The 24,175-nt window shown below is 50.2% G+C and overlaps 1 protein-coding gene across 2 annotated transcripts; it reads left to right on the top strand.

The window, feature by feature from the left end:
* The first annotated feature begins 1,931 nt into the window (after positions 1-1,931).
* On the top strand, positions 1,932-23,835 carry ETV7 (ETS variant transcription factor 7). 2 transcript variants are annotated; one of them, XM_033103697.1, is made up of 8 exons: positions 1,932-2,256; positions 3,778-3,913; positions 15,429-15,593; positions 15,985-16,110; positions 17,847-18,062; positions 19,447-19,589; positions 21,207-21,307; positions 22,328-23,835. In XM_033103697.1, the coding sequence occupies exons 1-8, from the start codon at positions 2,251-2,253 to the stop codon at positions 22,344-22,346; spliced, it is 912 nt and encodes a 303-aa protein (XP_032959588.1). In that variant the 5' UTR covers positions 1,932-2,250; the 3' UTR covers positions 22,347-23,835. The 2 variants fall into 2 exon arrangements, with proteins under 2 accessions (XP_032959588.1, XP_032959587.1); XM_033103696.1 differs by lacking the exon at positions 22,328-23,835 and adding an exon at positions 21,417-21,807.
* The last annotated feature ends 340 nt before the right edge of the window (positions 23,836-24,175 follow it).

The following is a 24,175-nucleotide window of genomic DNA, read 5'->3' as shown; positions in this document are numbered from 1 at the left end:
CACACAGCCAGTAAGTGACAGAGCTGGGATTCCAAGCCAGACAGACTGTCCTCGGCATCCAGGCTCCTAACCACTCTGCTGTACTGCTCCTTGGAAAGCTTGCCACAGTCCAGAGCTCCGACAGGTCCTGCAGAGTATTCTGTTACATGGATGGACCGTGATTTATCTCATCAGCACCCCCCTTGGATGGATGCCTGAGTTGTTTCTAATCTTTTCATATTATAAGCCATGATGAAATAAAAACCACATAAGACACTTTGAATATATGCGGCTGTATGAGCTCAGACAATTAAGTTCGTGAACTTGTTGCAACGATCTTGCTAACATTTTTGATATCAGAGGGATTATTCTTTATGAATTTGTACCAACTGGACAAACAGTTAACCAAATTTACTATTTGGAAGTGCTAAAAAGGCTGCGTGAAAAAGTTAGATCACCTGAACTTTTTGCCAGCAATTCATGGCTCTTGCAGCACGACAATGCACCAGCTCACAAGGTACTGTCTGTGAGGGAGTTTTTAGCCAGTGAACAAATAACTGTATTGGAACACCTTCCCTACTCATCTGATCTGGCCCCCAATGACTTCTTTGTTTACCCAAAGATAAAGGAAATATTGAAAGGTAGACATTTTTATGATATTCAGGACATCAAGTGTAATACGACAGGTCTGATGGCCATTCTAGAGTTCCAAATTGCTTTAAAGGTTGGACTAGGTGCTGGCGTCAATGCATCACTTCCCAAGGGGAGTCCTTCGAAGGTGACCGTGGTGATATTCAGCAGTGAGGGATGTAGCACTTTTTCTAGGATGAGTATGCGAACGTAATTGTCCGACCTCCTATTTGTTGAGTACATTTCCATTTGTGGGATTGATGGGTGAGGGTGAATGCATTTCTAACTTTGCTAGATCCTGCCATGCTGCCCTTCATGAGTTTGTACCACATTATACATCCAATGAAGTGCCTGTTCCCCTCAGCCTCTCCAGCAGATGCTGTTACCAAACTTTCGAACTTTTGTTGAATTAGCAGGTAAAAAAGGATACCAGAATAACTTTAATTTGCACGTCTTTTATGAGTGAGTCTGAGCATCTTTTTCTATGTCCAGGGGCCATTGGACGTTTTGTTTTATGTGTAATGCCTATTCATATCCTTTGCTTAGTTTTCTATCGGATTTCTTGTTCTTTCTGGTTTCTAGGCGCTAGCTAGCTCATGCCATGTCAGGCCAAGCCTTTATAATAGCATCTACACCCTTAGATTTTCGGCAGAAGGTTATTAAGGCTTCTCCCCCTTTTCTTCGGTGAGTATGTTGGTTTGCTTTAGTGCTTACAACCTCTCTCGGTTTCCCCTCAACATAGGGAGAGCTAAGGCGGGTGCACACGGGTGACGATGGGTGGGCAGCACGCCTGGGGCGGCCGGAAGGCTAGGGAGAACGTGCCCACGTCTAGGATGAGTACGCGAGCTTAACTGTCCGACCTCCTATTTGTTGAGTAAATTTCCATTTGTGGGATTGATGGGTGAAGGGTGAATGCGTTTCTAACTTTGCTAGATCCTGCCATACTGCCCTTCATGAGTTTGTACCACTGTATACACCCAGTGAAGAGCACCACACCAGCTCTGATGGTGGCGCTCTGGCCCCAGGCGGTCGGGCCTTCGCCAAACGGCAGGCCCAGGAAGGTCGTCCAGCCTCAAGCGGGAGGCACCGGGGGCAGGCCAGCAGCAGAGGCGGCCCCCTCCCATCCTGCGGAGACGCGCAAGGGCGAAGTAAAGGTGGTCTGTCGTCCCGCGCCCAGGAACCAGGGTGCCCTCGGCTCCCCAGAGCCCTCAGAATCCCACCTTCATCACCCTGGAACCAGGGCTCGGCTGCTGGAGAGCCTGTCCACCGGCGGCGGGAGGATGCAAGCAGAACCGGCGTCTCCCGGCGGAGCCACAGCGCCCTGGGGCTCCGCTCCCGCAGAAGCCGGCCCCTGCCCTCCCCCGAGCCCGCCGGGGCGGGAGTGGAAGCAGGATCCCGCTCTTTCGTTTTCGTTTCCCGGAAGGATAGCGATTACCGGAGCGCCCTGCGCGCCTGCTCGCCCGGGAACCTGAGCGCACACTACCCGGCACTTAAGGGACTTCCTCCCACGAGACCTTCCAGCTCTCCCGGCCAAGTTAGGGATTTGGGAAAGGAGGGTCAGAGAGCGCCGGCTTAGGGCCCAGCATTCGCAGGCTTTGGGGCGCTCACGACGACAGCCCGGCTCCCTCACCTCCACCTGTAATGCAGGTAAGAGCCTGGCGGCCGAATCACACAGCGCAGACGCGGAGCCGCTTGCCCCCCAGCCCTTCTCCACCACCTCGTTTTCCATACCCATTTTATCGGAACATTTTTTTTTGGTCCTGGCGGGAATCTCACTTTCCAACACATTCCCAACCTCGTCACGCATCCCTCACCGCCCCTCCCTCTCCTCCACCCCTTCCCGGTCTCTCGTTCTGAAACTCCTCTGTGTTATGTACTGCTCCTCCTTCCCTCCTCCTCACCCCTACATCAATCAGAGGTGAAGTCTCTGGAAGTTCCTGTACAAGGCAGACCCTCACAGCCGGCACACAGAACCGCGAAGGGGTCCCCCTTTTCAGCAGTCCCTCATCTGCCTGCCATGTTTCCCTGGGAACCTCAGAACCGTCTTCAGAGATGGGTCTCCCCCCCACCTCCAATGCCTTTCCCCCTCCCCTCTCTCCAAGATCCGTATCTGTATTTTCTCAGACGTCTCCCTGGCCTTCACGCTGAAACCCAGAGCTCCAGCTCTCAGCCGCAGCTCCCTGGCTGGCACGGCCCAGCCGCAGCCCTGGAATTCCCCATTCCTCTTGTTAGGAAGAGGGTGGAGGAGCAGACAAGGAGTTTCCTGGAAGTCCTAGGCCTTGAGCCCCTCTAACTTGGCAAGCCCGTCCTGCCAGGTGGCACCTCTGAGGCTGGGTTACCTGGGAAACAGCACCAACTGGGGGTGGGTGGGCATCGGGCAGAAATGGTGGGAACTACCCCAAAAGGTGCTGGATCCTCTTCTGCAGTGGCCAAGGCTTCTGGAGTTTGCTTTGCTGGCTTCAGATCCACAATCTTTTACTGAAGATTGCCCTCCTCAGACACCAAGAGATGAATGTCAGGCTCTTGAAGGCCCTAAAGTGAGAAAAAGACTCTTGCTGGGACTGGTTTCACTTTTACTTTTCATGATGTGGCAGCCTGTGCCTGGGCATGAGCCCCAAGGATCCTCCTGTTTCTACAAAATCCTGTGACTTTTTTCATCCCCTCATCCTGATGGATAAGCCAAATCACCTCTAGGCTGATTGTAAAATTGTAACGACACAGACATCCCTCAGTGGGACTTTGGGGTTCAGAAATTTATCCTTTCTTTTTTCTCTTTTGAAGGCAGCATTTACTTGTTAGTTTATTGTTTCTGATTTAAGGTTAGTTTATTGTTTCTGATTTAAGGTCCCCTGTGTCCTCTCACTAAGGTCTCAGTGAGTATTCCTAGGCTCTTAGATGTCCAGTTTACAAGTCAAGTCTTGGGAGGGGAACCTTCTGGTGAGGTTAGGCTTTTCATGAAAAGCTTGAATTGCAAACATGAAATCTATCAAGTGTCCACTGTGAACAAGATGTTTATGGTACCAAGGTGAAGATATACACTGTTCCTATCTTTAAGGTAGATGCAGAGATGGACGCTCTTTCTGTTTGATTAAAATTCTTAGTACATTTACAGGTGACCGAGACTTCCCCCAGATGCTCATTGACTGCCCTGGTTTTTCCTCTCTCTAGGAAGGAGCATTGGCAGGTTTTCTTGGGAGCACCACGGCAGCCACCCCACCCCCAGGCACCCAGGCCCAAGCCAGATGTGAAGCTCGAGTGGACCTGCTGGGTGAGGGGGAAATCTGCAAATTGCCAGGAAGACTCCGTGAGTAGAAGGGAGGGGAAAGGCTGATGTGTTTAAAAGACATAAATGTAATACATAAACTCTTCTTATGTAAGGAATTAACATCCCTCCATTTGCCATTTCTTTCCTGGATTTTCTTTAACTGTTCCTTGGTAAGGAAGTTAGAGGAGATAAATGTGAATTCTCCTCGCAGAGAATATAGTTGACATGGCCAAGTGTGGGGGTGGCAGTCTCCTCATTGGTAAGACGAGGGTTGGGGTCGGATGAGGGCTGGGTCCCTTCTAGTCTAAAAACGAAGAGTTAGGGACATTGTCAGTGAGGAAGCCAGATACAGCTAAACAGTTGTATCTATGTAGAACCCTCATTAAAACAATTATGTTTAATTTTTATTGTTGCAAAAGTACCATGTGCTTATTGTAAAAAATCGGGAAATAACAGGAAAGCATAAGAAGAATATATATAGAACAATCAAATCCACCCAAATATAACCACAGGAAATGTATTGGCCATGGCCTTTAATTTCATTTTCCTAGGTTATGCTCCTGCCTGAGGAAACTCATAGCCATGGAGCAGGCTGTAGACGAATATATTTATGCCTATGTTTCAAATGGCAGAGCTGAGAGGTAGAAAAGCTAAGTGACATGTTGAAGATCACACAGACTCTCCACGCTAAGGCTAAACCTTGGCCCTGCCGATAATCGTCTAAGAGATTTTTTAATGCACTTCCTAAGCCATGGAAATCATGGGGCAGGCTGGCAGGATCTTTAACCTGGGTGGGGGTCTTCGGGCAGCTGTGGAAGGCACGTCTGACCTGGGCTATAAAGCCTCCAGGCCACTTCCTGCTCGGCTGGCCCAGTGCCTGGAACACTGCTGTGTCCATTCTACACCCTTCTGATTTCCTGGCCACAACCTGATTTTTGAGGTGCTGGCAGGGTGGAGCAGAATGTGGGTATGACTGCACAGGCCTCGGGAAGATCTTGCTACTCCAAGTGCCTCTGCTGCCCGCTACCTGGCATTCTTGTAGTGGGGAACAGAGCGTGTCTCTCCATGATTAAAGAGAAGGTGGGGACTGAGACAGGGGTTCTCTCCTGTCCACACGCCTAGAAGCAGCCCTCACCTCCTCAGGATGGGACATGGGTGGATGACGACCCAACCTCCTTACCCCGGGGTTGCGATAACTCAGGGTGTGCTCTCACTGTCCCCCAGAGATCCCCATTGGGGTGGAGCTCCAGTTGCCCACAGTGCTAACTGGAGAGACCCCCGGAGTGTGGAGGTGGCCCCGGTGCCTCAGAGCAGGTGGCAGGAAGTGACAGTATGTTTTGAGGAGAAGGACCGGGAGCTCTGTAAGGAATCTCTGTTGTTTCGTCTTGTCCAAATGCCAAGCCTGGCCAGTAGTTTGGGGCTCAGGGCTGCTCCAAGGAGACATAGTCACATAGAGGGTAGGATTTGGGCTTCATTCCCAACCCCAGCCAAAGTGATGAGGAAGATCAGGACCTTGGGGACAGATCTGAAGACCCTGACTGTTGCCGCTGAGCAGGACCTTGAGGTCATCTAATCCAGTCCCCTCAGGGCAGTTCAGGACACTGAGCCTCGGAGAGGGAGGCGCTTCTCTTCAGGTCCCCCAGGACCCTCTGGATTGTCTCCCATTGTCTCCCCCATATTCAAAAACTCCCACAACCAGCTCACCAAGGCCTAGAATGTCAAAGCTGGTAAAGACCCCAGTTGTCACCTCAGGTAGCTCCCGCATGTTCCAAATGAGGAAACCGAGGCCCAGGACATTTGTTTTGACCAAGGTCAAGTACCCTTCAGTCCCTTCCCTTTGGCTGGGTGCCTAACGCAAGGTTATTGGGTGAGAGGGGACAGGAGGAGAAATGGGGATTTAGAAAGTTTAGTCATCATCTTGGTGAAGCAATTATACAAGCCTCTTACTTTTTTGAAGCTCCCTTCAGTGAGGCCACGCTGAGATGGTCATCAGGTCCTCCGGCACATTTCTAGTGGTGGGCATTTACTCCCCTCTTGAGCCAGCATGTTCCCTGGTTACTCAATCCAGAATACAGGGTCACTGTGACCTATTTAGCGCTCCTGAGGTACTAGTCCTACTGCCTTGGGTTAGATGTCTCCAGAAGCAGACCCTAAAATACTTCCCCACAGTGGAGAGAAGGAATTCCAAAGTGTTCTCTCAGGCCACTGTGGGCAACTGGAGCTCCACCCCAATGGGGATCTCTGGGGGACAGTGAGAGCACACCCTGAGTTATCGCAACCCCAGGGTAAGGAGGTTGGGTCTTCATCCACCAATGTCCCATCCTGAGGAGGTGAGGGCTGCTTCTAGGCGTGTGGACTCCCCCGTGCTCCAAGTTGCCCTCTTCACGGGCTGACTCAGGCACAGTCAGGTGCAGCGTTCGACATTTAGCCGCCTTCAGATTGTAGAGGTTGAGAACCAAGGGCCGTGGGCAGGGCCAACATCGTCTCCTCTACTTCTTATCTTTGATTCCATGACTCATATTTACTTCTGAAAATATTCAGACAATACAGTTCTGGCCTTTAGTAAATATCTAACAGTCTTATAAGATAGGGTACATTGAATGACTCATTTTCCTGTCAACAGCATCACAAATAAGCAAACTGCTGACACCTAATGAGGGCTTGATCTTTCAGATGGCTGGGGTGATGTCAGCCCCAATTCGTACATTCCTGGAAATTGGGTTGCCATCGCTGGGCATCTCTCTGACATTTATTTATTGACATTGACATTTATTCCCAGTAGCTCGTCCCACTCCTTCCACCTCCAGCTTCCATGCTAATCAACAGGGCTGATTTGCCTCAGCAGGAAGATAAACAAACAAAACAAACCTGGTTTAGCTTTGTGAGTCAGCACCAAGTGGAGCACACAAGCTAGTTCCCCATGGAGCTCACTTTTCTGTGTTTATTTACCTGACAAAGATGTGCAGTAGAGCAGTGAAAAATCCATGCCCAGGACGATTGTAATGTCTAGTGACAGGAAGAGGGTTGGGGTGGAGTGGCTGGATCCACAGGGGCAGAGTGCCCCCCACTCACAGAAGGAGACTCACGCGTCCCTCAGTGGAAGTGGAGAGTGAAAGAGGATTCGTACCTCCTGGTCCCCTTCTGTGACCCGGGGGTCCGCCCAGGCTGGGGCGAGTCGGAGCTATAAAGGCATAGAGGCCCTGTGACCACTTGCAGGACCCGGGCTGAGGCCACAGGGGAGCGAGTCTGGGACAAGGTGATGCCACTTCAAGGGACAACTTGGGGGATTTTGAGAGGAGGCAGTTTAGAGTTGACCACCAGCACAGCCTTATTCAGTGACAGAGAAACTGAAGTTCCTTGAGTGCAAGAAATACCTGTGATGCTAACGGCCAGATGTGGCCTCAATCCCAGACTCTTAATTTTTGGTTCTCAGTCTCTTCATTTTCCAGGAGCTTATTCCTGGAAATAAAAGCTCCGTGAACTTCCCACTGTCGGATGTAGGGGGATTGAGATAGCTTTGTGTTTTGACATTGACTTTCAAAGTTCCTAGTTGTGTCTAAGCCACAGGAAGAGAGAGACATAAACATCACGTCTGATGTTCAGATGTCACAGGTAGAGGGATGGCATCTCTGCAAGTCCCTGGCTGTGCAAACAAGGGGAAAGGACCCTAGGGGAACTCCAACAGTTTTCATCCCCTACTCAGGCTTACATCTTCACTTACAAGACAGTCCCGGGTGCTTATTTTAATAGATACAGTTCTAATAAGGGCTTTTTATGGGAGCTGTGGAGATGCAGGTTCTGGTTCAGGAGGCATGGGGTAGGGTCTAAGATTCTGCATCTCTAATAAGCTCCCAGGTGCTGCAGTAGCAGCCGGAAATGCATCCGAGGACCTCATTTTATGCAGCTAAATCTTAGCAGTGATTTTCAAAGTGCTAGTCAAGATTCACGAAGGAGGTGAAATCAATTTGGTGGGTCAAGATATGAGGTGTGATCAACAAATACAGTGAATGTTTTAAAAAAATTTATTACAGTAGAAGACACATTGCCATTAACCCCCCCCCCCAAAAAAAAATACTCCCCCTCGCTTCAAATACTTATCCTATCATTCTTGCCACTTTCTGAAGCAGTTCTGGAAGTCCTCTTTTGTGAGTGTCTTTACTTCATCATCCATCATGACAATGCTCCGTGTCACACATCACTTCTGGTACAGCAATTTCTGTCAAATAAAAATATTATGGTGTGTCCTCATCCACCTTATTCACTGGATCTGGCATCGTGCGACTTCTGGCTCTGCCCCAAAGTCACAATAATTTAGGACATCGAGGCAGCCACGACAGCACAACTAAAGACACTCACGAAAGAGGACTTCCAGAACTGCTTCAGAAAGTGGCAAGAACGATGGGATAAGTGTGTTTGAAGTGAGGGGGACTATTTTGGGGGGAATTAATGGCAATGTGTCTTCTACTGTAATAATTTTTTTTTAATTTAAATATTCACTGTATTTTTTGATCACACCTCATAAATATTTTTAAAAAATGAAATAGCATGTATCAGTACAATGTAAATAGTAAAGGTGATTTCACAAACACTTTGTTTTAGTTATTTATATGTACATGTGTGTGGGAGGGTCATGATATTTTTTACTGAGGATTGAGGTTAGAATGGTTTGAGAAATGCTGCCCCAGATCATGGCATGTTAGAAGCAGTACATCAGATGGATGCAAGTATAAAAGAGAGAAGTGGGGTGGGGTGGGCAGGATGGAGACTAGAAGTGAAGGTTCTGGAAGCTGTGAGAACTGACAGTGGCGTCATCACCTGACAGTGAAAGGGAATCTGGCAACCAGCAAACAGATGGGAGAGTCCCAGATCTGACAATTTAAGGACAAAGAGCCACCCCCTCTAAACTCAGGGCCTGGGCTGGGCCATAGGCTTCTTTGTGCAAATGGAAAAGACCCCTCATTTTGGAAGACGCCAAGCCAAGCCCTGGCTGGGGTCCCCCCACTCTCTCGCTCGCCCCCTCAGGTGGTGCCTTAGTGCAGGACACAGGACAATGGCATGCACCGGCCCTGCCCCCACTGGCTGGTGATGCCCATAAAGCTGAGTGTCATTACCAAGAAAAGCAGTCCCAGCCAAGACAACCAGGGCAAGGAATGTGCTGACAGATTTGAGGGACCTCTGGACAGACAGTGTCACACAATAAACGAAGGACAATGATAATGCTAAACCACAGCCATCATGGCAGAGAAACAAGCCAGTTCTTCTGTTTTGAGGCAGGCTCTCCAATGAGGATCTGATAATCATGACAAAGGCCATTTGTTGAGTTTGTACTCTTGACCAGGTGTTTGCTGGACAAATCAGACACACCGTCTGATTAACTGCACTCAGAAGTCTTGGAAAATAGCTTCTGTTATTACCCCTGTCTCACAGGTGTGAAAACTGGCTAGAGTGAGGTGAATTATCTTGTCCACAGTCACCCACCAGTAAAATGGTGGAGATGGGATTTGAACCCACGTCCCTCAGACCCCACAGCTGTCGCTCACTCTGAGCGACAGCTTCCAGCATTAGATGATGCCAGCTCCCATTTTTAGAAGACCGGCCAAGCATGTTACTCCGTCTCCTGCATTTGTCCTGGGGGCGCTGCCAGGTAGGTAGCAGCCAGCTGTTCTGATTTGGTTGCTGAAGGTTGGACCAGCTCTGTTGCTCCCAGAGGTCACTTGACCTAGTAATCTGCAAGGTGTGGTGAGGAGTAGCAGGGAAATACCTTTGATGGGGGGGAGGGGCAGCTCGAGGGGATCTTGAAACCAGGGCAGAGGGGTTTTGACTTGATAAGGTTGGTAATTGGGAGACACTTTAGTTTCTTAAGTAGGAGTGAAAGGGATGCTGTGGGAAGAGAGACCTGGTTTGGGGGAGGGGGTCAGTTAGGGGTCTGGAGAGAGGGATGGTCAGATGCCTTGAGGACTTTTGGCCCACGCTGATTTGCTCAGCTACCTCATTTAGGCAATTTGTATTTACTGAGCATCTACTACATGCCAGGCATCGCTCTAGGTGCTGGAGAGACAGCAGTGACTGAGACTGGCAAAGTCTGTGCCTCATGGAGCTGACATTCTAGTGAGGGAGGCGGTGACGACATGAAGAAGCACTGTGCCCGCTGATAAGGGCAATACAGCTGAGGGGGGAGGGGGACCCCCACATCCAGCCCTGCTCTGGGGGTGGGGGATGGAGTCTTGACTCTTCAGGGAGACACGTGAGCCCTCCCACTGTGTCCTGGACAGGCAGCTCCTCTGGCTACCCCAGCTAGCGAGGACTCTGTCCAGAAACTGGGAGCTGTCCAACCTGGAAATCCCCACAGAGCAATTGGGGCAGGGAGAGTAAGGTGATCCTTGGCTGGAGTCCTGACAGACAAAGATTGTTGGTGTGAAGGACTGAAAAGGCAGTGTGTTATTGCCGAGAGAGGGAGAAGCTGTGGGATGCCCTGCAGGTGAAGCCCCTTAGGTTGCTAAGGGGACACCCAGCTGGGCCCAACCCAGTCACTAGGTCAGGGGGACTTCTGGGGCAAGTCGACACCTCAGTGCTACTCACCAGCATTTGCTGAGCTCCTAGGTGTGCTGGGCCCCGCGCCAAGCATTTCACACACATTATTACCTCATCTAACATTCAGAGCTCTGTTTGTCTCGGAAAGCATAAGCTGCATGCCAGACACTGGACTTTAAATGGATTCCCTGGTACAGTCCTCGTGACAGCCCCGTGTGGCTGAGACTGTTTGTTCCTCAGATGAGAAAATTGATACACAGTCACTTAGGTCCCATCATTTACAGCTGGCCTGGCACCGTCATTGGAACTTTTTGTTGTATGTTTTTGCTTTACTGGGTTTTTTTTTTTTTTTTGAGGTATAACTTAATGCAGTCAAGTGTTCACACCGTAAGTGTACAACTCCATGAGTTTTTATTCGTGTATACATCCATGTAGCCACCATGTAGTTCAAGACCTAGACCATTTCCAGTGCCCCAGAATGTTCCCTGTGCCTCTCGCCAACCCTCCAAAGGGCGACCATTCTTCTGATGTCTCCCCCGGACTAGCACTGTCTGGTGTTTTTTTTTTGTTGTTTGTTTGTTTTTACTTTTATTAGCATTTGTTTGATGTTGAATTTACTCCTGGGCCATAAGTTTTTGTTTCTTCAGTTTCTTCTGGGAGATCTTTTTCTTCCATGCAACCTCTTCCGGTTTAGGCCAATCTGCTCTTTCTCAGAATCACCTCAATGTGGCAGGGAGAGCACATGTGTGGGGTAACCCGCCCACGAGCTCTGTAAGTTCCGCGCTGCATCTTGGGAGCTTCGTTCACCTGGCTGTGCCCAATGACCAGAGTCTACGTGTAAACCCTTATGCTCAGCATTACTCTCTGCATTTTTAAGCATGTGCAGCAAAACTTCTGCACTCTTTTTGGGCCACTGTCCCTGTGTCCAACCCCACTGTTGGGCCTGGGCACGTCTCCCACCTCCACCATTGTAACGATGGAATGGCATACATTGCTCCTGTAATGTGACGTCCTTCAGATACTTGGTGGCTTTTTGGAGATGCAAATCCTTGATGGCCTGGGCAGTTTCACGAGTGTTCTTAAAGTGAACCCATAGATTTGAACCTCTCGATTTACATGATTTTGTGGGGTTTTCTGGGTCAAGTGAATAGTGAACCATTTTCAGAGGCCACCTCAGGCCGCTTACGGGAAGAGCACTGTCTATTCTTGATTATAGTTTTACGTCTGGCTTCTTGCCCCAGCGTCGTATCTCTGAGCTTTATCCGGGTGTCGGGAGCATCCACGTGGACTTTCTGGTTTTTTGCCGAGCAGCATTCCATTACAGGAAAACATTACAGTTTGATTGTTCTGTGGCTGATGGATATTTGGGATGGTTCCAATCTTTGTGGTGAACAGAGCTGTGGTGGACATACAGGTCTTTTCGGTGGGTGTGCTCACTATGTCTCTTAGGTCTTTACTTACGTGTGGAAATGCTGGGTGTAATTTATACAATATGTAGCCCGGGCTCCTAACCTCTGCACCACATTGCCCCTCAAATAGCACAGCAGCCCACTGAGGCCGTGCTATTATCCCATTTCACAGATGGGGAAATTGAGGCCGAGAGAGATTGAGTGGCTTATCTAAGGTGACTTTGGGCTGAGCGGGAACCCAAATCTTGAACTTGGGGATTTGGCCCCAAGCTAGGTGGTCGACCCACTGCTGAGAACATGGTCCTTTCCTAGGGTTTGAGTCCTATCCGAAAAGCCTTTTGACCTTAGTAGTTTTTGAAGACACAGGGAACAAGAAGGTCCCTTGTCTTTATCACAGGACTGGAAGTGCTGGCAGTAATGGGGTGAAAGGTGAGGGAAGGAGAGAGCATGACATAATGAAAGGAAAGCCAAATGACACTCCAGGCAGATGATAGGCTTCAAGGTTTCAGGTGCTATTGTGGGCTGTGTGTGACCTCAGGGCCCCTGACAGAAGCCCCCCGCCCATCTCTGTGGATCTGGGAGCAGGACCACACCTGTGGTTGATAATGTCTGCAAAGTTCAGGATTTTCCCCTTTTAATGTAACTAGTGTTTTCATGGAGGCAAGACCCTCTGGCCAAACACAAGAAAACGGACCCCTCTGACTCAGGAATCATAGTTTTGAATTTCCAGACTGACAGCCTCAAATATCATGAAATAGGCAACACTGCAAAAAAACTCAAGTGCCAGTTGGTTCCCAGAGCCCTGGAAGCCCTGCCTGGCTGTGTAGACCCGCCCCGACTCCCCCTGAATCTCACCACCAGGCGGCCGCTGAGTTTTACACCACACAGCCTTTCTCTCACTTTATCACCAGACTGATCTCCCAGGGAGGGTCTAAATTCCTATTTCCACCAGCAAGGCATCCTTGTCTGTGCATTCCTGCTAGGTGCAGGTGTTATTAAAACGATATCTCATTCTTCTGTGATTGTGCCTGTCCCCGACTACTGAGGTGACAGGTCGTCCCACATGTTTGTTAGTGGATTTGCTCTACTGCGGAGGCTCTCGCCTGGCAGCGATTTTGCTCCCCTCCCCTTGGGGACATTTGGCAATGTCCACAGACATTTTGGGTTGTCACACCGTGTGTGTGTGCGCGCACTCGTATGTGTGCGTGTGTGTACGTGCACGTGGGTAGAGGCCAGGGATACAGCTAAACATTCTGCAAAGCTCTGGGCAGTCCCCAAGGCAAGGACTGAATCAGCCTAAAGTGTCAATAGTGCTGAGCAAGTGTTAAGCCTGCTCCACTGGGAATTGAGGTAAGATTAAAAAAACTAATTTAGAGACGCTCTTGACCTCTGATAGGCATTAGCGCTTTGTCTGCCATCTGCACTGCAAGTATTTCCCTGCAATCTGTCCTCCTTTAGTTTTGTTCGTGGTATCTTTTTGCCACACATACAAAAATTAATGTAGTCAAATGTGTCTTTCATTTTAATTACAGCCTCTGAGATTCCTGTCACGGTGGAAGTCTACGCTACCCTTGTTTAGTGCATACTATGGTTTCTTATTTCTACTTCTGTCAGGGTTTCCATTGTTCTATTCATTAGGCCTTAATACACCTGGAGTTGGTTTTTTGTGAATGATGGGAAGTGAGGTTCCAAATATATATATATATTTTCCATGTGGAAAGCCAGTTGTGGTTTTACCATATCTTAAATTAACTATCCTTTCTCACTGGATTAAAAGTGCCACCACTGTCATATATTAACTTTACACACACACACACAAACACACACACACATACACACACATGTCTCTTTGCCTCCCTCTTCTTTTCCAGTGATACTTGTCAATCTTAGTTTCATACCTTCAGATCTTGATTATATGGCTTTGTGGTAGGTAGCTCCCCAAAGGTCAGTTGTCATGTCTTTTCTATCCCCTTAAATCATGTTTCGGTCAATTTCAGACATTGATTCTTCCTTCTTATTCACTCTTAGGTCCTGAAACAAGGCGAGGGAAGCCTGTCCTCCTTCCAAGCCGGGCTACGTTGCTCTGCATTTGTGGCATGGTGCACTTACCTTTTGTGCCACTGATCACGGTTGTCATTAGTCACTGATTGCTGGGGTCCCTCCCTGCTGCCATCCTCTCTCTGTGCTGTGTCCCCAGCAGTGGCACATGGCCTGGCACAGATATTGGGTGAATGAATGAATGAATGAGTAGATGATGTACATTTAAAAACAAAAAACATGAAAACTACTTTTCTCTCTTACGTCATTTTGGGAACAAGGCAGTCAGAGGTTGGTTTAGTCTTTGTCACTGCCAACGTGTGGCCGTGGACAGTTGCTTCTCTCCTCTGCCTCAGTTTTCTTACCTGTCACACTGGACCCTGTGAGCCCTGAGCTTCTTCAGCTCTTACACTGCCGGGGGCCCTGAGAGGGATGAAGAGCTTTTGGGAGGAAAAGCACCACACATGGCGAAACACCAGGCTGACTCGTGACAGTGGGCACAGTACTGGGGCCCCCAATACTGCTAGGGCCCACAAAAATGTTCCAATTTCTTTTAAAATCAGAAGAAAAAGACTTTTAGGTAGAAGAAAATGTTTTAATATTTAACAATATACTCACCTTTATGCCAATGCAGTCATGACATATAATTAAAAATTTTTTTGTGTGAAGGAAGGGGCCCAGGAAGGCAAGAGTGCCAGGGCCCACGAAAGTCACAGTGAGGCCCTGCTACACACAACCCCGATTAGTGAGATAAGTGATTGGCATTAGGTGCATAATAGCCAAGGCAGAGTAGAGCATAGGGGGAGTAAAAGAAGGCAGTCACTTGTCTGGGTATTGCTGGCAGAACACAGAACTGAAGGTGGGTTTAGGAGACTCCTTTGCTCCTGGCTGTTCCCTGAATGAACCCAGATCTGAGCTGGCACAACAGAGTGGAAGAGTATGGCAGCCAGACAGACCTGGTTCAGGCTGTCCTTCATGCTACCTGTGTGACCTTGGGCTAGTCACTTCACCTCTGGGAGCTTCAGTTTTCTGACGTGGAAAACAATAACAGTAACACCTTCTTTGTAGGACTGTTTGGTCATTCATGCAGTCATCCAACACATGTTTATCGAGCACCTACTATGTTCCAGGCACTGCCCTGGATGGAATACATACAACAGTGTGCCCCAGCATACTCAGTCCAGTGCTGAGCACATAGTAGTTCCTCATTAAACATTAGTTGAATGAATAATTGGAAAACAGGCTGGAGGTGGGTGGGAGGGAGCACCAAAAATAAATAAATAAATATATACATAACGCATAATGATAATTATATCAAATGTAAAATGTAATTACAAAGAAAGTAAGGTTCCAGGAAGGAAAAGAAGAGGACACAGTGACAGAGAAACTGTCTGGGCATGGGGAGGGCAGGACAGCACAGCATCTGCTCAGATGGAGTATTCAGGGTGGGCTTCTCTGAGGAGGTGACATTCAAGTGAGGGCCTGAAATGGGAGGATGAGAGGTTGATGGGGACAGAGCCCCCGTCCTGGCCCCATGCCCTCTGCCCAGCCGTGTTCTTGATGTCCTTTCGGTGCAGGCATCCAGCCCTCGCTCTGGAGCAGGGAGGACGTGCTGCACTGGCTGCGCTGGGCCGAGAAGGAGTACTCTCTGCAGCGCACCCGGGAGCACGGCTTCGAGATGAACGGCCGTGCCCTGTGCATCCTCACCAAGGACGACTTCCGGCTCCGCGCACCAGGTTCAGGTCTGGGAAACTCACTGGCTTTGCTTTAAAACGATGGAAACCCAGGTAGGCCTAGGGAGGGAGGTGGGGGGTGTGTTGGTTAGAGCATCATGTTCACCGGCCAGCGCTGCTGACGCCCCTCCTTCCATAAACGTTTGCCTGGTGGTTCCCCGCTAAAGCTGGCTTGCAGCAAAGGAGTCATTTCGCTGTTTTCAGAGCCCCAGGGGTCTGTTCTGCTCTCTCCCTGTGGCGCTGTCTCCCCTACCCCTTTCCACCCTACCGCCTCTCATCTCCATCAGCACGAAGGGGCTTGTGACAAGACATGCCACCAGAGGGGCAGGTGACTGCAGGGGAATGCGGCCAACGCTCCCCATCCAGCCTGGTCAGCCCCCCTTCCTGGCCCCACCCCTAGGTGATGTCCTGTACGAGTTGCTGCAGTACATCAAGACCCAGCGGCAAGCCCTGGTATGTGGGCCCTTTTTTGGAGGGGCCTTCCGACAGAAGATCCCCACTCAGCACTTCTCCTGCTCCCTGGAAGGTGAGGAGGCCCTTAGCAGAGCTCTGAGACCCTCCCCCAAATCGGTCTCTTTGGGAGGGCAGGGCTTCCTCCAGGTGAAGTAAGGAAAGAGGCAGAGGTGGGGCAGCCCCTCTCTCCTGCCGCCCTGCCCTCAGGCACACTGCTGGCAGCCTGTGGTGCTGCCGCTCTCTGGCCAGGGGCCTGCCTCTCACCTCGTTGCTCTGCTCTCCTCGCCAGCAAAGGGCTGTTAGTATGGTGTCTCTGCTTCTCGTCCTCCTGACCTCTCCACCTGCACCCCTCCTGTCAGGGTCTCCAGGGACCTGACCTTACGGGTGACCGTGTCCTCCCTCACTGCGACTTCTCAGAGCCTCAACCCCGTGGTTAGCCTCCCCCACAAACTCTTCCCGGGGCTGCTAGGACGCCCCACTGGTCACTCCTTCTCAGTCTCCCGCTTTCTCCTCCTCTCCCTTACTTTTAAATGTTGGGGTACCCAGGGCTCAGGGGGCCTCTTTGTCTGCACCCAGACCTCGGGAATCTCATCCAGTCTCGGGTATTAAATACCGCCTAGTGCCAATGATTGCCATGGCCACCCAGACCACTCTGAATTCCAGACTCGAGCACCCCAGACTGCCTGCCCCACACTTCCAGGGTGTCTAACGGACATGTCAACCCTAACCTCAGCTCGTGAAGCAAACGCCTGATTACTGCTCCCCCCACCCCCACCCGCCATCGCCCCAATCCTGTTCCTCTCCAAGTCTTCCAGTCTCCTTCCAATTGTACAGGCCAAAATGTTGGATGTCATCTTGGATTGCTTTCTTCTCTCTCAACCTTGAACCTCCTCACTGGTCTCCTTGCTTCCACTCTTGACCTATGATCTATTCTCAACAGAGCAGCTGGAGAGATTCCTAAATCAGGTCATGTCACCTCTCAGCTCAAAATCTTCCAATGGTTCCCATCTCACTTGGAGTCAAGGCCACCGTCCTTATAATTACTTCCCCTCCCTCTGCCATCCTCTGCCACCCCTTGCCTCCTCGTTCATGCTGCTCCAGCCACAGTGGTCTCCTTGTTCAATGAATAATCCAGAGACACTCCTGCCTCAGGGCCTTTGCACGTTCTGTTCCCCCTGCCTGGCATTCCCTTCCCTAGATACCCACATAGCTTATTCTTCTCCCTCCCTCAGGTGTCTGTTCAGATGTTAACATGTCAGTGAAACCTTTCCAGGATTTCCTATCTGCCTTATAGTGCTTTATTTTTGTCCCCTCATATTATATTTTGTTTCTATTTCCTTTTTTATTTTAATCATCTATCTCCCCTACACCCCCAACTAGAATATAAGCTCTATGAAGGCAGGAGCTTTCTTTGGGTTCAGTGATGTGTCACCAAGATTCTAGAACACTGCCTGGCTCATAGAAGGTTTTCAATAATTGTTTATTGGGTGGATGGAAAAGACATTGGACTGAGATACAGGTCACCTGGGCTCTGGATCTGGCTCTGTCACCCTCGGCTTTGTGAACAATTTTACAGATGAAGGAATGGGTTTGAGAAATGAAATTACTTATCTGGGAGCTGGGGTTAGCGCCTGGGCTGCCTGGCCCTCACCCATGCCCCCCACTGCCTCCCTGACCTTCTAACCAGGGGCTGGAGAGAGAAAGCGCATTACAAGTGCTGTCCCACGGGGCTCCCAGGCATGTCACTGAGGGGGTCTGGGCTGGGGGAGGCTCTGGGCCCACAGATCAATGGTGCTCATTTGCTTGCAGAGGGGACCAGGCCCTCTCACGTGGCCCTTCAGCAGCCACAAGACCTAAGGCTTGCCAGCTCTGTGAGCCACCTGGATGCCCCTGACCTGACCAGGTGGCGCCTCAGCAAGGAGGAGTCCCTCAGCTTGTGTCACAGTGTGGAGCTCGGCTGCAGGGCCGAGGGCGTCTGCCCCTTCCCCACTGAGCCGCAGGCCCCCATCGACGGCAGGATCGCAGGTGAGCAGGAGGCTGTGTCCCCCTGTCCCAGAGGGAGGTGAGCTGAGGCCGAGTCCCAGGGGGGTCACAGGTGACAAGGAGGAGGGTGGTTTTGATCTGGGGTGTGAGGGGGTCTGTGCCGAGTGGCAGGGGTGTGGGTGACTATTCTGTGTACTGGCCACAATCTGGCCACAGTGGGCAGTGCTGCCCAGGATTGGCAAGCCCACGCTGTCTTCAGGGCAGAGACAATCCAGTAATCGTCAGACAGTCAGTCAGATCGGCGTGGAGCAGCAATGCCCCCACCCCACCTTTAAAACCTTACTTATTTATTTTTAAATAGTTGAGTGCTTGCAGTGTGCCAGGCATGGTTCTAAGGCCTTTATTTAATCCTACAACAGCCCTTGAGGTTGGGGCTAATTATTATTAGCCCCATTTAAAGGTAAGGAAAATGAGGCACAGAAAGGTTGAGTGACTTTCCCGTGTTCACACAGCAGTAAGTGGTAGAGTTGGGATGTGAATTCAGTCAGTCTGAGCTCTAACCAGGTGATGCACTTCCATTTTGCTTTTGTTGTTCAAGGATTGACCGACAGACAGGCAAGCAGACAGACTGACAGATAAGCACCAAAGGGTGTTTTCTAGCCACAGTGGGGCCACTCTATTGTAAGTCACCATAGAGGGGGAAGAAGCCTGGCTTCTGGATTGGAAATGACTGGGAATCACTCAACACAGTTATTTGATCTTTTAATAATAATGCCTAACATTCTTTGAGCGCTTACTCTGTGCCAGGCACGGTGTTAAGCGTTTTGTGTGTGTGTGTGTGTGTCTATTGTGTTACTTCATCCTCACAGAGGACACTGGCTTGGAGGCCCAGTAGTGCTACCTGAGATCTCACGGTGCTCCCAGGCTCCTCTTCTGCTTGCCCTCCACGATGGCACATTTGATTTTCCTGAAGCTCCCGTGAGGGGCTCGATAGGATGGATGTCACAAACTTGATTTAACAGAGATCCAGGGGACTGAGTGACTGGGCCAGGGGCAGAGAGGGACCTGGAAGCAGCGCTACCAGCCACTGCCCCTGCCCCTGAGGGAAGGGCATTGGCTTTGGTGTCTGCAGAGCTGGGGTACACTCCCTGCTGTACCGGCCACTTAGGAGCTCGGAGATTTGGGACATCTCTGTACCTCTCTGAGCCCATTGCCTCATCTCTTCCTGGGGACACAGTAGTTCCCTCCTGGAGTTAGGGTTATCGAACGAGATGAGTATGGGCCCCGTTTAGGTAAATACCAACCATCGTCTTCGCCATCTTCCTGCACGCCAGGCTCCAGCCTCCAGGGTCCCGGAGCCCTTTCTAATGCTCGTCCGCACAGTGCCAGGAACGAGCCCTGGCCTCACCCCTGTGCTCCCTTGCAGACTGCCGGCTGCTGTGGGATTACGTGTACCAGCTGCTCTCTGACACCAGGTACGAGTCCTACATCCGGTGGGAAGACAAGCACGCCAGGATCTTTCGAGTCGTGGATCCGAATGGGCTCGCCAGACTCTGGGGAAACCACAAGGTGAACCTCAGCCCACAGACGGATGGTCTCGGCACAGCCAGAAGAGGACAGAGTGGACCCCTCAGTCCAGGGGACAGTCCTTCACGGATGGGGGCTCCCCCAGCAGCCCCAGAAGTGTAGGGAGCTCCTGAGGGACAGACAGTTATTTCTGGAGGATGGGAACTGTCCCCGAAACTCAGGAATCTTGCCTTCCACCTCTTAATCCCACATTCGCTTAGCATTCGAACTTTTCAAAGCATGTTTACGTGAATTGCATGGCATACGCTGTGGCGTGGTTAGGCCAGATGAGGAAGCTGGTTCCCTAGGGGAAGCTGGGACAGAAACCCAGGTCTCAGGCTCCACAGGAGCGTCTGGTGTGAGGGCTGGGAAGGCCTGGGAATGACGGAGACCAGCATTCCCAATGCCAGGAATGCCCACACCCAAATGGGTGTCTACCAGGGGATTCTAATGATTCACCACTTATTTTAGGAAGAATTAGGATTAAAAATTTTAACTCTCATGTCAATCTCATGATTAACAGTGGTGATATAAAGCAAGTGTCCTCATCTGTAAATACATTAATTCATGTAAGTAAACAAATGAGTCTTTTAGAGAAAACTATTAGCAGTAATGATAATCTGTAATACATAGCGTTTCCTAAAATGGTTTAGCATTCGATTGGCAGGCACTGCTCTGAGGGCTTTACCTGTGTATTAACTCATTTAATCCTCATACCAACCTCACGAGGGCAGGTATTATCATATGGGGAAACTGAGGCACAGAGTGGTTTATCAATTTGTTCAAGAGTTAGCAGCCAGAAGGTGACAGAGCAGGGATTTGAACCCAGACCTTGTAGCTCTGTGACTCCACTATTTTGTTGTATCTCAGTAGTGCTGGTGGCTGGAAGGATGCAAATGACTAACAGCTGGGTATGCTTATCTGGTCCAATCCCCGTATACTACAGGGAGGGAAACTGAGGCTCAGAGAGTACTAATTTCATTTAGTGTGCACACACTACATGCCAGGCACTGTGCTAAGAGCTCTTGTGGATTAGCAGTTTAATTCTCACAGCAAACTCAGGAGATGGATGTTCTTATCCTCGTTTCATGGCCGGGGAAACAGATTCAGAGAGGTAAAGGGACTTGTCCAACGTCACACAGCAGCCAAACAGTGGAGCTGGGGCTTAAATGGACAGCAAAGCCCAGCCTCTTTGCCCCTACTTTGCACTGGCCACTCCCCAGAAAGAGAGGAAAAAGCAACTTGGCTAAAGTCACACAGCTGGTGGCACGGCCCTCGTGTCCTCCTCACCATGCTGTCCCTCTGATTACGTTTCCAACTAAATACATATTTATTTGTTATTACTTCTGACATTCACTATATAGAAGCAGCATGTGATTCACTCCTGCCCCATGGTTCTCAGCTCTGTGGGTGAGAGAACCGTCCCACCATTTCTCCCCCGACCTTCCGCTGCTTTTATCCTTGCCAACTCAAGAGAACTCACGCCCGCCCTCTCAGAACCCTCTGCCAAGGCACTTAAGAAACCATCCAGTCCAACCCGCTCCCTCCGGGTGTGGACCCTGAGGCCCGGAAGGAGCAGGGTGGGGAGTGGGGGTGATTTGTGATGACTTTGCCTTCCAGAATCGGGTGAACATGACCTACGAGAAGATGTCGCGTGCTCTGCGCCACTATTATAAGCTGAACATCATTAAAAAGGAGCCCGGGCAGAAACTCCTGTTCAGGTGAGTGGCTTGGGGCCGAGATGCAAAGGGGAAGTGGGCTGGGTTGGGTCGGCTGGAAGACCCCGCAGCTGGAGCGGGGGCTGATTTGCAGCTGGGGCCTGAATTCCAGATTTCTGAAGATACCTGAGAAAATCATCCAGGACAAGGAGAGCCGCCTGGAGCAGCTGGAGAGCCAGGAGCAGGAAAGGATGGATTTCAAGGAGGAGATGCTGGAAATCTCCCCGTGAGGGGCACGAGGACTCTGGGCACTGGGTACCCACAGAACAGAGACTGAGTCTCCCATGAAGGCAGCGAGCTGCCTGGCCCCCTCTCCTCCCAGGCCAGCAGGGATCCCAGCTGGCTTTTGCTCTCACGGGATCACAGCTTTCATCTTGGGCCTCTAAGCTGCCTGGGGACCTGGGCAGGCTGAGAACTGGGAGGCCCACATCCAGGACATTGCGGGGGCATCATTCTTTGGGGTTAAGCAAGCGCACAGGGTGTGAACGCTCTCCCTTCCCTCTCCCTGCGTACCTGCCCAGCTGGGGAGAGGTAGCCGAGTGCTGAGAGAACATCCAGCCCAACTCCTTCAATTTACAGAAGAGGGAAGCAGAGGTCCCTCCCTGCGCCTCAGCTTTCCTCATCTTCAAAGGGACATGATTGTGAAAACCCGCCCTCAGGGGGGTGATGCATGAAATGGACAAAAAGATGGTTGCTTTGTCAACCTTAGTAATAATAACAATAACGATACCTGACATTAAGTGCTTACTGTGTGCAGACCTTGTGCTAAGGGTCCTACCTATGTTTGATCTCATCCAATTCACACGCCAACCCTGTGAGGTTTAAAGATGGGGAAACAGAGGCGGAGACCTCCAGAGCTGGGCTGCTTCTCCAGAACCCAGTAGTGCTACCCATTTTCCTTTAGTGGCTCTGAGTATCTTGGGCACTTCTCAAGCAGAGGCCGTGGCCCTACCCCTGTGCCCTTAACATCTTTGTGGAACAGCTCCTTTCCCTTGGCCCAATCCCCTTCTCCTCTGTTTTCAGTCCTTTGGTGACTCAGTGACTATGACCCAGTGAAGATTGCCACCCACCTCCATCTACGGCTTCCTGTGATCCGATACCTGTATCTGCCATGTGACTGGGCAAGTTGTTCCACCTCGCTGGAGCCTCAGGTTTCTCATCTGTAAAATGGGAATGTCACTCCTGACAGACCTCACAGGAAAGCCAGGAAACTTCAATAAGATGATATTTGTGAAGTGCTTCTTGTATGCCTGCTGTGTAGGAGCACCAAATCCGTGTGAGCTAAGAAAACTGCAAACCAAAACCTGCTCTAAAGCATGAAAATCCCTGTCCTGTTGGTTCAGCTTCTCTTCTCTGCTCCCCAACCTCCAGTACTGGCTGGGGCCCCCTCAGGAGGTGGGAGCCTCTGCCCCTGCACCCCCCAGCAAGGGTTGGGGAGAAAGGGGAGTGTTTTCACTTAATCAAAAACAGAATTTCTTGGATTTCCATCTTCTTTCTTGGAAGGAAGAAACTACTGCCTCTTCCCTCTGGCAGGTCAGAAAACCCTGTCTGGCAGAGCCTGAGCTGGCCTTGAGTCACTGTCCAGGAGAAGCTGATAAGGATTCTTGGACCTTGGGACTCAAAGCTGTGACTGCTCATGAGCAGGGAGATTCTTGGCGTAGTCCTGTCGGGAACCTTCTATAACTCCACAGCAGGAGGGGCCAGGCAGGGGGCCTTGGCAAAGGTCCCGTAGGAAAATCCTTGCCCCTTCCATTTTCCCTGAGACTGTTGTATCTTTTTGACTTCACTCCAGGGTGAACTCACGCCCCATAGCCTTTCTCACTCCCCAACCCAGAACTACATAATTGACCTGGGAGGGACTGTCCAAGTCAACTTGTCCAGCCTCTCCTTTTATATTTACAGATAACACCACTGAGGCTAGAGAAGGGGAGTGACTTGCTCAGGGTCACACAGCCCAGCTCAGCCTGCTGGCCCCTAATGTTGCCTCATTTCTTCTTGTTTTGCATCTTGCTCGTGGGTGCAAGATGTAGAGGTTTAAACAAGAGAATGGAGTCATAAGTCCTTCCAGCTACCATGTTGGCATTTGCCTGCTGGTATGTTAATGGCTGAAAACTGCTACATATCCTGGGGACTATGTCTTCACTCAGGATGATGAATCTCACCCAACACAGGGACGACGGGACCAGGCGTGGGCTGTGGGCTTTGGCAGAGTCCCCCAGCCTAGATCTCAGGTCTTTGGACTCTTCTTCCAGCCCTGGGCTCAGCTCCACTCTTTCCCCCTCTCCCCAGGCACATTGGGCTCTGGGATGGGTATCTGGGAGCCAGGAATAAAGGGATTCTTCAGCCCTTCCTTCCACGAACATTAATTGAGCACCTGCTGTGTACCTGGCATCAAGTGAGGCTCTGGTTTTCCATCCATTTTTTTACACAATTAGATTCCTGAAAAGTCACAGGTCGCTGAAAACAACGTGTGTCAAAACGGACTTCCTCACAGATAAGTTTAATAAACTGAAAATATAGTCTCATGGGTTGAAAAAATAGCCAGCCATGTCTTTTTTTTTGTTGCTAGATTACATTAATGTCACCAGTAAATGCAGAGTTTATGAAAAAGTGAGTATATTAAGAAGTTTATTGATGAAATAAATGCTACAAGTCACTGTCTCCATCCGGTTAAGCCATTTATCGCATTAACCCAAGAGCACCGGCTCCGAGATTCTCCATCTTCTCCATGACATGGATTCTTGCTGAGAAAGGCTTTTTCCTCACAAGGAAGCTCCAGATGTAGCACTTCCGTTTTATTGAACTATGATGACATATAACACTGTAGGTTTAAGCTGTACAGTGTGTAGCACTTTTTCAATCCTGATGGCT

The sequence above is a fragment of the Rhinolophus ferrumequinum genome, chromosome 3 (assembly GCF_004115265.2).
Source record: "Rhinolophus ferrumequinum isolate MPI-CBG mRhiFer1 chromosome 3, mRhiFer1_v1.p, whole genome shotgun sequence".
In the NCBI taxonomy this organism is placed as follows: Eukaryota; Metazoa; Chordata; class Mammalia; order Chiroptera; family Rhinolophidae; genus Rhinolophus; species Rhinolophus ferrumequinum.
The sequence above is the reverse complement of the archived record's forward strand: the minus strand, read 5'-3'. Positions and strand labels throughout refer to the sequence as shown.

Coding starts and splice junctions, on each gene's coding strand:
- ETV7 (XM_033103696.1), top strand. Junction 16,111..17,846: donor CTTCTCCTGCTCCCTGGAAG/GTGAGGAGGCCC, acceptor ATTTGCTTGCAG/AGGGGACCAGGCCCTCTCAC. Junction 21,308..21,416: donor GGGCAGAAACTCCTGTTCAG/GTGAGTGGCTTG, acceptor CCTGAATTCCAG/ATTTCTGAAGATACCTGAGA.